The 13,836-nt window shown below is 39.9% G+C and overlaps 1 protein-coding gene across 2 annotated transcripts in view; it reads left to right on the forward strand.

Moving 5' to 3' along the window:
- Positions 1-13,836, forward strand: part of SSBP4 (single stranded DNA binding protein 4) — a 375,270-nt gene that overhangs the window by 329,912 nt on the left and 31,522 nt on the right. For both annotated transcript variants that reach the window (XR_012883594.1, XM_075864484.1), the window contains exons 6-8: positions 6,979-7,062; positions 9,339-9,398; positions 11,737-11,803. Coding sequence is in view for 1 of the 2 variants with exons in the window: in XM_075864484.1 (XP_075720599.1) it covers positions 6,979-7,062; positions 9,339-9,398; positions 11,737-11,803 (211 nt within the window). In the remaining variant the exon portion in view is untranslated. The remainder of the gene's footprint in view (positions 1-6,978; positions 7,063-9,338; positions 9,399-11,736; positions 11,804-13,836) is intronic.

A 13,836-nucleotide genomic window follows, 5' to 3' on the forward strand; every position in this document is an offset into this window, starting at 1 on the left:
ATTACCTCCAGCCAGGACGTGATGTGTATTCATTCTCCTGACTACTTCTGTAGCGTCTCTGTGCTTTACAGCACAGCACAGCAAGATCTCGCTGTGAATGACAATTTACAGTGTAATCTCGCGAGACTACGCCTACTATGCTGTAAATCAGAGAGATGCTACAGAAGTGGTCAGGATTCTGAATACACATCACGTCCTGGCAGGAGGTAATGTATATTCATTGTCATGACACATGAGTAGCGTTATAGTGTGTTTATGTGACTGCAAATAGCGATAGAACTATAACGCTATCTGCAGTGTAAATGAATGGAGAGAAGTGTATGACGCTGATTGGTCACTGATTGGTCAGCGTCATACACTCCTCTCCTCACAACGCCCACTTGGTCAAAAAGTAAAACATGCCCAGTTGTCCATTGAGAAACTCATTAGCATAAAGCTAATATAGGTCATAACTCCGTCAAATAAAAAACACTGCTGTAATCTACATTACAGCGCCGATCACATCATGTACAAGATAGGCCACTTATAATGTGGTGACAGAGCCTCTTTAACCCCTTCCCGCCGGATCACGTATATATACGTCATTAAAATCGGTGGCTTACCGCATTTTCACGTAAATATACGTCATGGAGATGAAGCTGGCTCAGGAGCTGAGCCAGCGACATCACCACCGGGTGACAGCTGAATGTTACAGCTGGCACCCTAAGGTATCGGCCAGGACCGGAGCTAGCCTCCGATCGGACCGATTAACCCCTCACATGCTGCGTTCAATAGAGATCGCAGCATGTGAGGAGTTTATAGCCACCGGCACCCCAGCAACGTGATCGCTGGGTTGCCGGTGGCTGCAAAGGCGATCGGAGGGCTAATGCTTACCTCCCGATCAGCCTGTAACGGAATCCTCTTATGCCCCGTCGTCGGCGGGGCCCAGGAGGCTTCCGGTAACATCGGCAAGATGGCGCCGGCTCAGCTTCCGGCTCAGAAGCTGAGCCGGCGTCATCAGCAGTGGGTGTCCGCTGTATGTTACAGCGGACACCCCGATCTATCGCCAGGAACCGGAGCTAGCTCCGATTCCTGGCATTAACCCCTTCGATGCAGCGATCTATTGTGATCGCTGCATCCTAGAGGTTTGTAGAAAATCGGCAGCCTTGCCATGCGATGGCAAGGCTGGCGACTGCTACCATGGCAACAGGAGCCCTAACAATGGACTCCTGTCTGCCATTACGTAAGCTGATTAGGCCCCGCCCAGAGGCGGAGCCTGATCGGCTTGCTGTCAGTGAACAACTGACAGTTCCAATACATTGCACTACATAGGTAGTGCAATGTATTAGAACATCAAACAAATAGTTGGACATTCAAGTCCCCTAGTGGGACTAAAGAAAAGTGTAAAAAAAAGTGTAAAAAAAGTAAAAATAAAAGTTGGAAAACATACAATAAAAGTTTCAAATAATAACACAAAACACAATCGCCCTTTTTCCCTTATAAGTCATTTATTATTGAAAAAAATAATAAAGCCATACATATTTGGTATCGCTGCGACCGTAACGACCTGAACTATAAAATTATTATGTTATTTATCCAGCGCAGTGAACGCCGTAAAAAAAAAACTCAAAAACACTGCCATAATTACTGTTTTTTTGGTCACTGTCTTCCAAAAATTGAAATAAAAAGTGATCAAAAAGTCGCATGTATCCAAAAATGGTACCGATAAAATCTATACCTCACCTCGCAAAAAAAAACAAGCCCTCACACAGCTCCATCGATGAGAAAATGGAAAAGTTATGGCTCTCACAACTTGGCGACAGAAAAAATACATTCTCTTTCCAAAAGTAATTTTATTGTGCAAAAAGTTATAAAAAAGTTCTATAAATTTGGTATCGCCGGAATCGTACTGACCCGCAGAATAAAGGTAACATGTAGTTTATAACGTACGGTGAACGGTGTATATAAAAATAAAAGTGGCACAAGCTAGGCATGACATTTGACACTGAATTGGCATATCTAGGGAAACTATTTAATTTGTACCTTCCGCAGCGCAATCATTTATGGAAAAGATACGTGGGGTGAAAATGCTCACTACACCTCTTAATAAATGCCTTGAGGGGTGCAGTTTCCAAAATGGGGTCACTTCTCAGGGGTTTCTTTTATTATTTCACATCAAAGCCTCTGCAATTGTGAACCAATACTTTATAAGTCGCCAAATTAGGCCTCAATTTTACATGGTACTCTTTCACTCCTGAGCCCTGTCGAATGTCCAGGCAAAAGATTAGGGCCACATGTAGGGTGATTCTAAAACAGGGAAACACCGCATAATAATTGAGAGCTGTCTTGTTATGGTGGCACAAGCTGGGCACCACATATTGGCGTATCTAAGGAAAAATTCCCATTTTCATTCTCCCACATCGTGTGCACACGAATTTCTGCAAAACACCTGTGGGGTTAACATGCTCACTACACCCCTAGGTGAATACCTTGAGGGTGTTGTTTCCAAAATGGGGTCACTTCTGGGGGGGATCCACTGTTTTGGTCCCACATGGACTTTGCAAATGCGACATAGCGACCAGAAACCAAATGCAGCAAAATCTGTACACCAAAAGCAAATGGCGCTCCTTCCCTTCTGAGCCCTGCCGTGTGCCCAAACAGCATTTTACGACCACGTGTGGGGTATTGCCGTACTCCAGAGAAGTTGCTTTACAAGCGTTGGGGTTCTTTTTTTCCTTTATTTGTTGAGAAAATTAAAAATTTGGAGCTAAAGCTACGTCTTATTGAAGAAAAAGGATTTTTTTTATTTTCACTGCCCAATTCTAATAAAATCTATGAAACACCTGTGGGGGCAAAATGCTCACTACACCCCTAGATGGATTCCTCAAGGGGTGTAGTTTTCTCAATGGAGTCACTTTTTTGGTGTTTTCACTGTTTTGGTCCCTCAGGGGCTTTGCAAATGCGACATGGCCGCCGCAAACCATTCCTGCTAAATTTGAGCTCCAAAAGCCAAATGGCGCTCTTTCCCTTCTAAGCTCCGCCGTGTGTCCAAACATCCGTTTATTACCACATGTGAGGTATTGTTTTACTCGGGAGAAATTGCTTTACAAATGTTGTGGTGCTTTTTCTCCTTTAGTCCTCGTGGAAATTAGAAAAAATTAGCTAAACCTACATAATCTTTGAAAGAATGACGATTTTTATTTTCACGGCCTACTTCCAATAATTTCTGCAAAAAACCTGCGGGGTCAAAATGCTCACTATACCCCTAGATAATTTCCTCAAGGGGTGTAGTTTCCAAAATGGGGTCACTTTTGGTGGATTTCCACTGTTTTGGCACCGAAAGAGCCCTTGAAACCTGACATGGAGCCTAAAATATTTTCTAATAAAAAGGAGGCCCAAAATCCACTGGGTGCTCCTTTGCTTCTGAGGCCGGTGCTTCAGTCCATTACCACACTAGGGCCACATGTGGGATATTTCTAAAAACTGCAGAATCTGGGCAATAAATATTGAGTTGCGTTTCTCTGGTAAAAACTTCTGTGTTACAAAAAAAATAGAATAAAAATGAATTTCTGCAAAAAAAAATGAAATTTGAAAATTTCACCTCTACGTTGCTTTAATTCCTGTGAAACGTTTAAAGGGTTAAGAAACTTTCTAAATGCTGTTTTGAATACTTTGAGGGGTGAAGATTTTAAAATGGGGTGACTTTTTGGCGGTTTCTAATATATAAGGCCCTAAAAGCCGCTTCACAACTGAACTGGCCCCTGTAAAAATAGCCTTTTGAAATTTTCTTGAAAATGTGAGAAATTGCTGCTAAAGTTCTAAGCCTTGTGATGTCATAGAACAATAAAAGGATGTTCAAAAAACGATGCCAATCTAAAGTAGACATATGGGGGATGTTAATTAGCAACAATTTTGTGTGGTATAACTGCCTGTCTTACAAGCAGATACATTTACATTTAGAAAAATGCAAATTTTTGCAATTTTTCACCAAATTTTGGTGTTTTTCACTGGTAAATATTGAATTTATCGACCACATTTTTCCACTATCATAAAGTCCAATGTGTCACGAGAAAACAATCTCAGAATCACTTTGATAGGTAAAAGCGTTCCGGAGTTATTACCACATAAAGTGAAATATGTCAGATTTGAAAAAATGGGTCTGGTCCTGAAGGCCAAAATGAGCTTGGTCCTGAAGGGGTTAATGTTATGTATATTGTTTTGTCACTTCTTGAATATTATTAGTAAAGTTTCTTTATATATTTATGTATCTGCGAAGGTTGTATGTTACTGGTTTGTAAAAGACTGGAGTGTACATGTAGCAAATAATACAAAGTAAGCACGCTATATAAGAAAAGGTAACGAACTACGTACGCACTAAAAAGACAAAATCCTGACAAACACAAGTTTCACTTTTCAGCGTTGCATTAAAGGGAACCCGTCAGCAGGTTCATGCTACTCTAACCGTGAGCAGCATAATATAGTGACAGGTACCCTGATTACATAAAACTATGTTTTACTCTAAATCACATAGTTTTAATACAGTGAAGGAAATAAGTATTTGATCCCTTGCTGATTTTGTAAGTTTGCCCACTGTCAAAGACATGAACAGTCTAGATTTTTTAGGCTAGGTTAATTTTACCAGTGAGAGATAGATTATATATAAAAAAAAAAAAAGAAAATCACATTGTCAAAATTATATATATTTATTTGCATTGTGCGCAGAGAAATAAGTATTTGATCCCCTACCAACCATTAAGAGTTCAGCCTCCTCCAGACCAGTTACACGCTCCAAATCAACTTGGTGCCTGCATTAAAGACAGCTGTCTTAAAGAGGCTCTGTCACCAGATTTTGCAACCCCTATCTGCTATTGCAGCAGATAGGCGCTGCAATGTAGATTACAGTAATTATTATTCTGTTATACAGTTGATTCTGCAGCAGCATCAGCGTTTGCAGGTAAGTAGCTACATCGACTTACCTTCTAACGCAGATGCTGCTGCAGAATCAACTGAAGCCTCTGGTGCCGATGTGTCCTCGCTCGTCTGACACGATGCAGGACCTGTGAGTGACGTCACAGCGTGATCTGGCAGAAGCTGGGCGTTCTGAAGAGAAGTGGATGATACTTCTCATCAGAACGCCCAGCTAGTAAAAGTATTAAAAACGCCCCGATGTACGCACATAATACACGCCCACTTGGACTTTTACTTTTAAACACACCCACTTGGACTTTTGCAAGCCTCATTTGCATAACTACAAAAATGGTCATAACTTGGCCAAAAATGCTCGTTTTTTAAAAATAAAAACGTTACTGTAATCTACATTGCAGCGCCTATCTGCTGCAATAGCAGATAGGGGTTGCAAAATCTGGTGACAGAGCCTCTTTAAATGGTCACCTGTATAAAAGACTCCTGTCCACAGACTCAATTAATCAGTCTGACTCTAACCTCTACAACATGGGCAAGACCAAAGAGCTTTCTAAGGATGTCAGGGACAAGATCATAGACCTGCACAAGGCTGGAATGGGCTACAAAACCATAAGTAAGACGCTGGGTGAGAAGGAGACAACTGTTGGTGCAATAGTAAGAAAATGGAAGACATACAAAATGACTGTCAATCGACATCGATCTGAGGCTCCATGCAAAATCTCACCTTGTGGGGTATCCTTGATCCTGAGGAAGGTGAGAGCTCAGCTGAAAACTACACGGGGGGAACTTGTTAATGATCTCAAGGCAGCTGGGACCACAGTCACCAAGAAAACCATTGGTAACACATTACGCCGTAATGGATTAAAATCCTGCAGTGCCCGCAAGGTCCCCCTGCTCAAGAAGGCACATGTACAGGCCCGTCTGAAGTTTGCAAATGAACATCTGGATGATTCTGAGAGTGAGATTGGGAGAAGGTGCTGTGGTCAGATAAGACTAAAATTTAGCTCTTTGGCATTAACTCAACTCGCCGTGTTTGGAGGAAGAGAAATGTTGCCTATGACCCAAAGAACACCGTCCCCACTGTCAAGCATGGAGGTGGAAACATTATGTTTTGGGGGTGTTTCTCTGCTAAGGGCACAGGACTACTTCACCGCATCAATGGGAGAATGGATGGAGCCATGTACCGTCAAATCCTGAGTGACAACCTCCTTCCCTCCACCAGGACATTAAAAATGGCTCGTGGTTGGGTCTCCCAGCACGACAATGACCCGAAACATACAGCCAAGGCAACAAAGAAGTGGCTCAAAAAGAAGCACATTAAGGTCATGGAGTGGCCTAGCCAGTCTCCAGACCTTAATCCCATCGAAAACTTATGGAGGGAGCTGAAGATCTGAGTTGTCAAGCGACAGCCTCGAAATCTTAATGATTTACAGATGATCTGCAAAGAGGAGTGGGCCAAAATTCCATCTAACATGTGTGCAAACCTCATCATCAACTCCAAAAACCGTCTGACTGCTGTGCTTGCCATCAAGTGTTTTGCCACCAAGTATTAAGTCTTGTTTGCCAAAGGGATCAAATACTTATTTCTCTGTGCACAATGCAAATAAATATATATAATTTTGACAATGTGATTTTCTGTTTTGTTTTTTTTATATAATCTATCTCTCACTGGTAAAATTAACCTAGCCTAAAAATTCTAGACTGTTCATGTCTTTGACAGTGGGCAAACTTACAAAATCAGCAAGGGATCAAATACTTATTTCCTTCACTGGTAAATGCCTGGCTCGGGGAGAAGTGTCCACTGAGTGGCTCCCATTTGGCTTCTCCCTGTCCGACTCAGCTTGATTGAGAGGTCTCTCCCTATTTGTGTGCAAGGAGAGGCCTGTCAGTCAAGCTGAGCATACCATATCATGCTGCCAGCGGTAAGGGCTGCAGTTTCTTGCTGACAGGTTCCCTATAAGGGGACTTCCTAACAGAGTGTGCATCTTTTTACCTTTTTGTTTGACTTAGAGTGTCCTATATTCTACATATCCATTACATATTCTGATCATGTATTTATTTGTTTGTGTTTTATAGGGTCCTCCAGGTTCTCAGCCATCACCTCATGCACAACCTCCTCCGCACAACCCCAATAACCCAATGATGGGTCCACACAGTCAGGTAATGTCAAGCAATGTCAATCTGTCTTGTTGCAGAATGCATTAACTTTTCATTCCAAAGCTTTCAGCTCATGAAAGTAAAAGCTATTTATAATAACTTAGACAATTATGTGTGGGAATGCCCAACGAATGACGTTCTCAACAGCAATAACTGAAACATAATGACTTTATCCAGCTATGGCTACAAAGCAATCAATCTGATCCCTCTGTCTTCATGGTAGCTATAAGCGTATTTTTAATTACATATCTTTCCCAACGGAGTTCATCTCAATTACTTTAATACTGAAAGGGACAAAGTTGCATGTTTTTTTTTTGCCTGGTGGAATCACGTTATCCCCAGTAAGCTTGGCTGGGCAGTATTAAGTGACATACTTGAATTTCTAGAAGGCAACTATCTTTTGTCCTAAAACCGAAAATAATATACAATAATATGTACAATAATATTTTATAGTTAGAACAAACATCTATTCTTTCTTTCTAAGATAGTTTTTTGTTTTTTTTAAAGAAAAAAACCACAAAAAAACAACAAGCAGTCTTGTGGCCAATTCCAGACTACGTCTATTTGGCCCTTTTTCTTATGAGTGGCTGTAAACAGAAAGAATCAATGATCGTTCCTATAGGGATGCATTAATATAATTAACGTAATGTAATGAAAGCGTGGGCAGTGGTTCTCTATGGCTATTGGTAAAAGGAAGTCACAAATACTGTATATATTGTGACAAAAATGGTATATCAGAATGCTCATATGTGTTTAACATATATTTAGATGTCAAAATTGTAATTTCTTCCAACCACATTGCATTGTAAATGTTTCTGATGTCTTCTCAGTTCATGCTTCAGAAATAAAAAATAATGGTCAATGATTGCTTATGAGTGAACATGTTTGCTACAGGATTTGTTGACGTATAGTGTTGACCTAGATATAACTAGCATCTGTCTGGAGAAATACAAAACATTCAGACTTGGAACCATACTTGCAATTCAAGTAAAAAGCAAATTCTATATATTTTTTTTTTATTCCCTTCATTTTGCAAGGGCATGAAGAATAATAATGATAAATTATCTATCTGGTGTCAAACATGCATGGAAACAATTATAAACTGCAGGGAGGAACCGTAGTGGGATCACTGTCCAGGCCTGGTTTTGTGAAAACTCCACAAAACATAAATTTTACAAAGCCAGTACTACCTACAAAAATGTTCAGTCCACGCTGATGGATTCACATTTTTACAGGGCCACAACTTTTGGGGGGAAGAATAATTATAGCTATTCTGTATCAATAGGTTGGTACAGTTGGGATTTGTTGTACATGTTAAACTTATAAACAAGGTCTTATCTTCTGTGTAGTTTAAAAACATAGGCTAATGTGTAAAGGGAAATGTGTAGTGTAGTGTAGTGTAGTACTAGGTCTCCTGCATATGATTGTATTACAGCTCTGTACAACCTTTAAGTTATACCGAGCCATAATATGGCACCCATAGATTTCTATGGGGTTCTAAACTTTCTCTGTATGCCTCTGATTTCTTGTAGAGGGACACAAAGGTTTTTTTCTGTCAAATTCCAAATGATGCCAGTCAGTCAACTCACGCCAAATCACTGGGTATTCTCCCCTAGAAGCAGTACTTCTAAAAAATAACCCTGTAAAAAAAGATGCTCTATAATGTGCCTATGGCTTTGTACTAGGGAAAGAGATGGCAATGTCTGCAGCTTTCATGTAAACAAAAAGGAGACACATTAATAATATTTGAATGTCTTTGTAAGAAGGGTGAATATGCAAATTTTGTGGTAGTAGTCTCTTGATAGTAATACAAATGTCACAATTGCCTACTGGAGCGTAAGTTTAGATAGGACCGGGTGATCTAGTATGTGGGTGCATAAATAGGGGCCCAACCCTCTATAGACTGTGGAAAGTACTACGCACACCAATGGGGATATTTTGCAAGTAAAATCTTTTATTTTCTCGTACCAATGAATAGCGGTATTTCGCTTCTGTAGCGCTTACAGAAGCGAAATAACGCTATTCATTGCGCCGTCACACCGTCTGACAGGAATATAGTTGTGCTTGAAAAAGGTCCGTGCCAGGACCGAAACGTTACGTTAAACTCTGGTATGATAAACTAAAATATTTTACTTGAAAAATTGCCTACTGGCTGATATTTCGCTGAAGATCCCTTGTTTCTTATATTGCAGTATTAATTGAGTAAAACATAGAAGAAAAATATTTTCTGGTGGTCTGTGTAAATTATTTCTATTAACTTATTTCCTGTTGTTTTCCAGCCATTTATGTCACCTCGATATCCTGGTGGTCCTCGACCTTCCCTAAGAATGCCAAATCAGGTTAGTTTATAGTAATTTAAAGGTGTTGTCCACTACCGGACAACTGATGACCCATCCACCGGATAGATCATCAGTATATCATCGGTGCGGGCCCGGATCCCTCACCGATCCGCTTCTTTGGCTGCCTACAGGCACCGGATGTCATTGCACAGTATGCAATGTATGGAGCCGAAAGCAGTTGAACTGCAGCTCTGCTCTTATTCACTTAATTAGAAGCAGAGCTGCAGTACTGCAGCTCTGCCGCTATTCCGTGGCCGGGGCCATCTGCTTCCAGCATGGACGTCTGGTGTCCAGAGGCAGTCGGAGCAGCTGATCGGTGCGTGGTTCGGGTGTCGAACAACCCCTTTAAACTGTTTGATGGGGTTTTCTCATTTATTGTCTATGGGACTGATGGAAACCGCCAACCACTGCTCCATTAAAACGCCTCCTCACTGTGGGGGGTGTACTGTGAGGAGGAATGGGTAGTTTGGGACACCCATTACTGCGATTAGTGGGGGTCCCAATGGTGGGGCCCCCAGCGATAGGACAATTATCTCCTATCTTGTGGATAGGTGATGATTGTTGTTTCTGGTATATTTTCTTTAACCCCTTCCCGCCGCAGCCATTTTTCAGATTTTCATTTTTGTTTTTTCCTCCCCACCTTCCAAAAGCCATAATTTTTTTATTTTTCCGTCGATCTAGTCCTATGAGGGCTTGATTTTTGCTGGACGAGATGTAGTTTTTCTTAGCACCATTTATTGTGCCATATAATGTACTAGGAAACGGTAAAAAAATTATTTGTGGGGTAGAAAAAGAAAAAAACAGCGATTCCTCCATTGTTTTTTGCGCTTTGTTTTTACAAAATTCTCTGTGCAATTAAAACAACATGTTAACTTTATTCTGTGGGTCAATACGATTACGGCGATACCAAATATATATTTTTTCTATATTTAACTACTTTTACAAGTAAAAACCTAAGTGTAAAAAAGAAAATTTATTTTGTGTCGCCAAATTCTGAGAGCCATAACTTTTTTATTTTTCCGTCGATTAAGTGGTGTGAGGGCTTATTTTTTGCGGTATAAGCTGTAGTTTTTAATGATACCATTTTGGGGTACATGCGACGTTTTGATGACTTTTTATTTCATTTTTTGTGGGAGATGAGGTGACCAAATAATAGAGATTCTGGCGTTTACAATATTTATTTTTTTTACGGCGTCCACCGTGCGGGTGAAATAATGATATATTGTAATAGTTCAGACTTTTACGGATGCGACGATACCAATTATGTTTGTTTTTTTTATTTTTTTTACTATGCTCTAGGGGGAGAATTGGAAAAGGGTTTTTTTTTAACTTGTAAAAAATATTTTTTACATAAAAAAAAAACCCCTTTATTTTACTAATTTGTACTTTTTTTATTAGTCTTCCTAGGGGACTTCAACCAGCGATCAATACTAATGTATTGCAGTATAACGTGATTCTGACAGGCTTCTATTAAGCCCTGCCAGAGGGGCACAAAGATGGTGGACCTGGGGGCCTTCATTAGGCCCCCAGGCAGCCATAGCAACCATCGCCACCCGCGATTGCATTGCTCCCCCCCCCCTCTTTCTAACGATTTAAATACTGCGGTCGCTATTGACCGCAGCATTCAACGAGTTAAACGAGCGGGATCCGTGAGCCCGTTCCATACCTCCCCTACCCGACTTTGGCGTATGGATACGTCAAATGTCGGGAAGGGGTTAAACTAGTTTTCTATAACTAAATTCCCCAATTTCACAATTTCCCCAAAAAACTTGAAAAGTTTCTTAGAACAAACAGTAGCCACAATATCAAAATTAAAAAGTGAAGGAACGACATTTGAAAATTAGTAATAATAAAATGGAAAAATCTAAAATTAACTTTTTCAAATAAATGTATTATTTTTTATAATATTACGAGGGTGAGTGAAAAATTATCAGCACTCTGGCTGTAGAATTTATTTTAATCAACTTTCAGAAAAAACAAATACATAATTTTTCGACATAATCTCCCTGCTTTTCAATACACTTTTCAAGACCTTCTCAATTTTCATCTGTATTACCCATGCAGCATTGCCCCCCATTTCAGCAACACTGCGTTATAACATATATTATTTATGATCTACTTTTTCTTAGCTCTTAAATTTTCTATTGTGTTGTTTTCTGAGTCACTGCTCAATAGTAAAAGACATAAAAATATTTGTTGGGTGCAGTGGGCAAAAGGTGGCTTAATATGTTTGTATATATTAGCATGGTTTGCAGCTTTTTCCTATGTTTATTGCTTATTAGTTTTAAGACATTCAAATTTCCACTGCAAGATTATAATATGACTGTATGTTCTACAGCCCCCTGTAGGAGTTCCAGGTTCACAGCCCCTGTTGCCAAACTCCATGGACCCCACACGGCCACAAGGTACTGTTACATATATGGGTGTATAGAATATTGTCCTTTTTACTGTATTGTTATCTGTCCAATTAAAAGCAGAAGACCCAATTATAATCCACATTTGCGTAAATAGCACCATAGTGGATATGGTGTCATTTGTCATGGTTCTCTTACAGCATATCCAAAGGCTAAATAGATTGGATGCCGTAATAATTCAGAACTGTGTAACGTGTTTACTTGGGTTTCCTTTATGTGATGTAATATTAGTTTGTTTAGGAACCATCTGGAGGGTGTACATTTTTCACAGCGCTATGTGCATACCATGAAATAATGGTAGAGCTCTATTTCTGTGGTGGAATATCCACAATATAGTGTTTAATAAAAATGGTGGAATATTTGTAACTCAATAGACATTGATATCTTGGACATTTTCTTTCCATTGCAGCTCCAACATGGAGTTAATGTATTTTGTAGTTTCTCAATGTTTTCTTCTGCTAGGTATGCTATAGATGCCAACTTTAGTTTGCCATTGCAAAGCTTTGCATCCTTTCATTGATTTAAATAGTCACATATAGTGGATATAAAAAGTCTACACACCCCTGTTAAAATGCCAGATTTTTGTCATGTTGCAAAGTCAGTCCACGATGGATAATTTCAGAACTTTTTCCACCTTTAATGTCACCCATAATCTGTACAATTATTACAAGTATTGCAAAACAAACTCAAATCTTTTAGGGTGGAAAAAGAACAAAAATAATGTGCTTGCATAAATGTGCACGCCCTTAAAGAGGCTTTGTCACCACATTATAAGTGCCCTATATTCTTCATGATGTGATCGGTGCTGTAATGTAGATTACAGCAGTGTTTTTTATTTAGAAAAACGATAATTTTTGACGGAGTTATGACCTATATTAGCTTTATGCTAATGAGTTTCTCAATGGACAACTGCCCGTGTTTTACTTTTTGACCAAGTGGGTGTTGTGGAGAGAAGTTTATGACGCTGACCAATCAGTGACCAATCAGTGTCATACACTTCTCCCCATTCATTTATACAGCACATAGCGATATAGCTATATCGCTATGTGCAGCCACATAAACACACTATAACGTTACTGCAGTGTCCTGATAATGAATATACATTACCTCCAGCCAGGACGTGATGTGTATTCAGAATCCTGACCACTTCTCTGCACTTCTAATTATGCACTCTGCATAATTTACAGTATAGCAGGCGTAGTCTCGCGAGATTACGCTGTAAGCTGTCATTTACAGCGAGATCTCGCTGTGCTGTGTTGTAAATCACACAGACGCTACAGAAGTGGTCAGGATTCTGAATACACATCCCGTCCTGGCTGGAGGTAATGTGTATTCATTGTCAGGACACTGCAGTAACATTACAGTGTATTTATGTGGCTGCACATAGCGATATAGCTATATCGCTATGTGCTGTATAAATGAATGGAAAGGAGTGTATGATGCTGATTGGTCACTGATTGGTCAGTGTCATACACTTCTCTCCACATTGCACACTTGGTCAAAAAGTAAAACACGCCCAGTTGTCCATTGAGAAACTCATTAGCATAAAGCTAATATAGATCATAACTCCGTCAAAAATGATCGTTTTTCTAAATAAAAAAACACTGCTGTAATTAAATTACAGCGTCGATCATATCATGTACAATATAGGCCACTTATAATGTGGTGACAGAGCCTCTTTAAACTAATACTTTGTTGAATTTCTTATTTGACTTTATGACAGAATTCAGGCTTTTTGGGTAGAAGTCTATTAGCATGGCATATCTTGACTTGGCAATTGTTGCCCACTCTTCCTTTCAAAAGCGCACCAAATCTGTTAGATTGCATGGGCATCTCCTGTATACAGACCTCTTCAGGTCACCCCACAGATTTTCAATGGGATTCAGGTCTGGCCTCTGGCTGGGCCATTCCAAAAATTTGATCTTCTTCTGGTGAAGCCATTCTTTTGTTGATTTGGAGGTATGCTTTGGGTCGTTGTTGTGCTGAAATGTGAAATTCCTCTTCATCTTTAGCTTTTTAGCAGA

This window comes from Rhinoderma darwinii, chromosome 1 (genome assembly GCF_050947455.1).
Source record: "Rhinoderma darwinii isolate aRhiDar2 chromosome 1, aRhiDar2.hap1, whole genome shotgun sequence".
Taxonomy (NCBI): domain Eukaryota; kingdom Metazoa; phylum Chordata; class Amphibia; order Anura; family Rhinodermatidae; genus Rhinoderma; species Rhinoderma darwinii.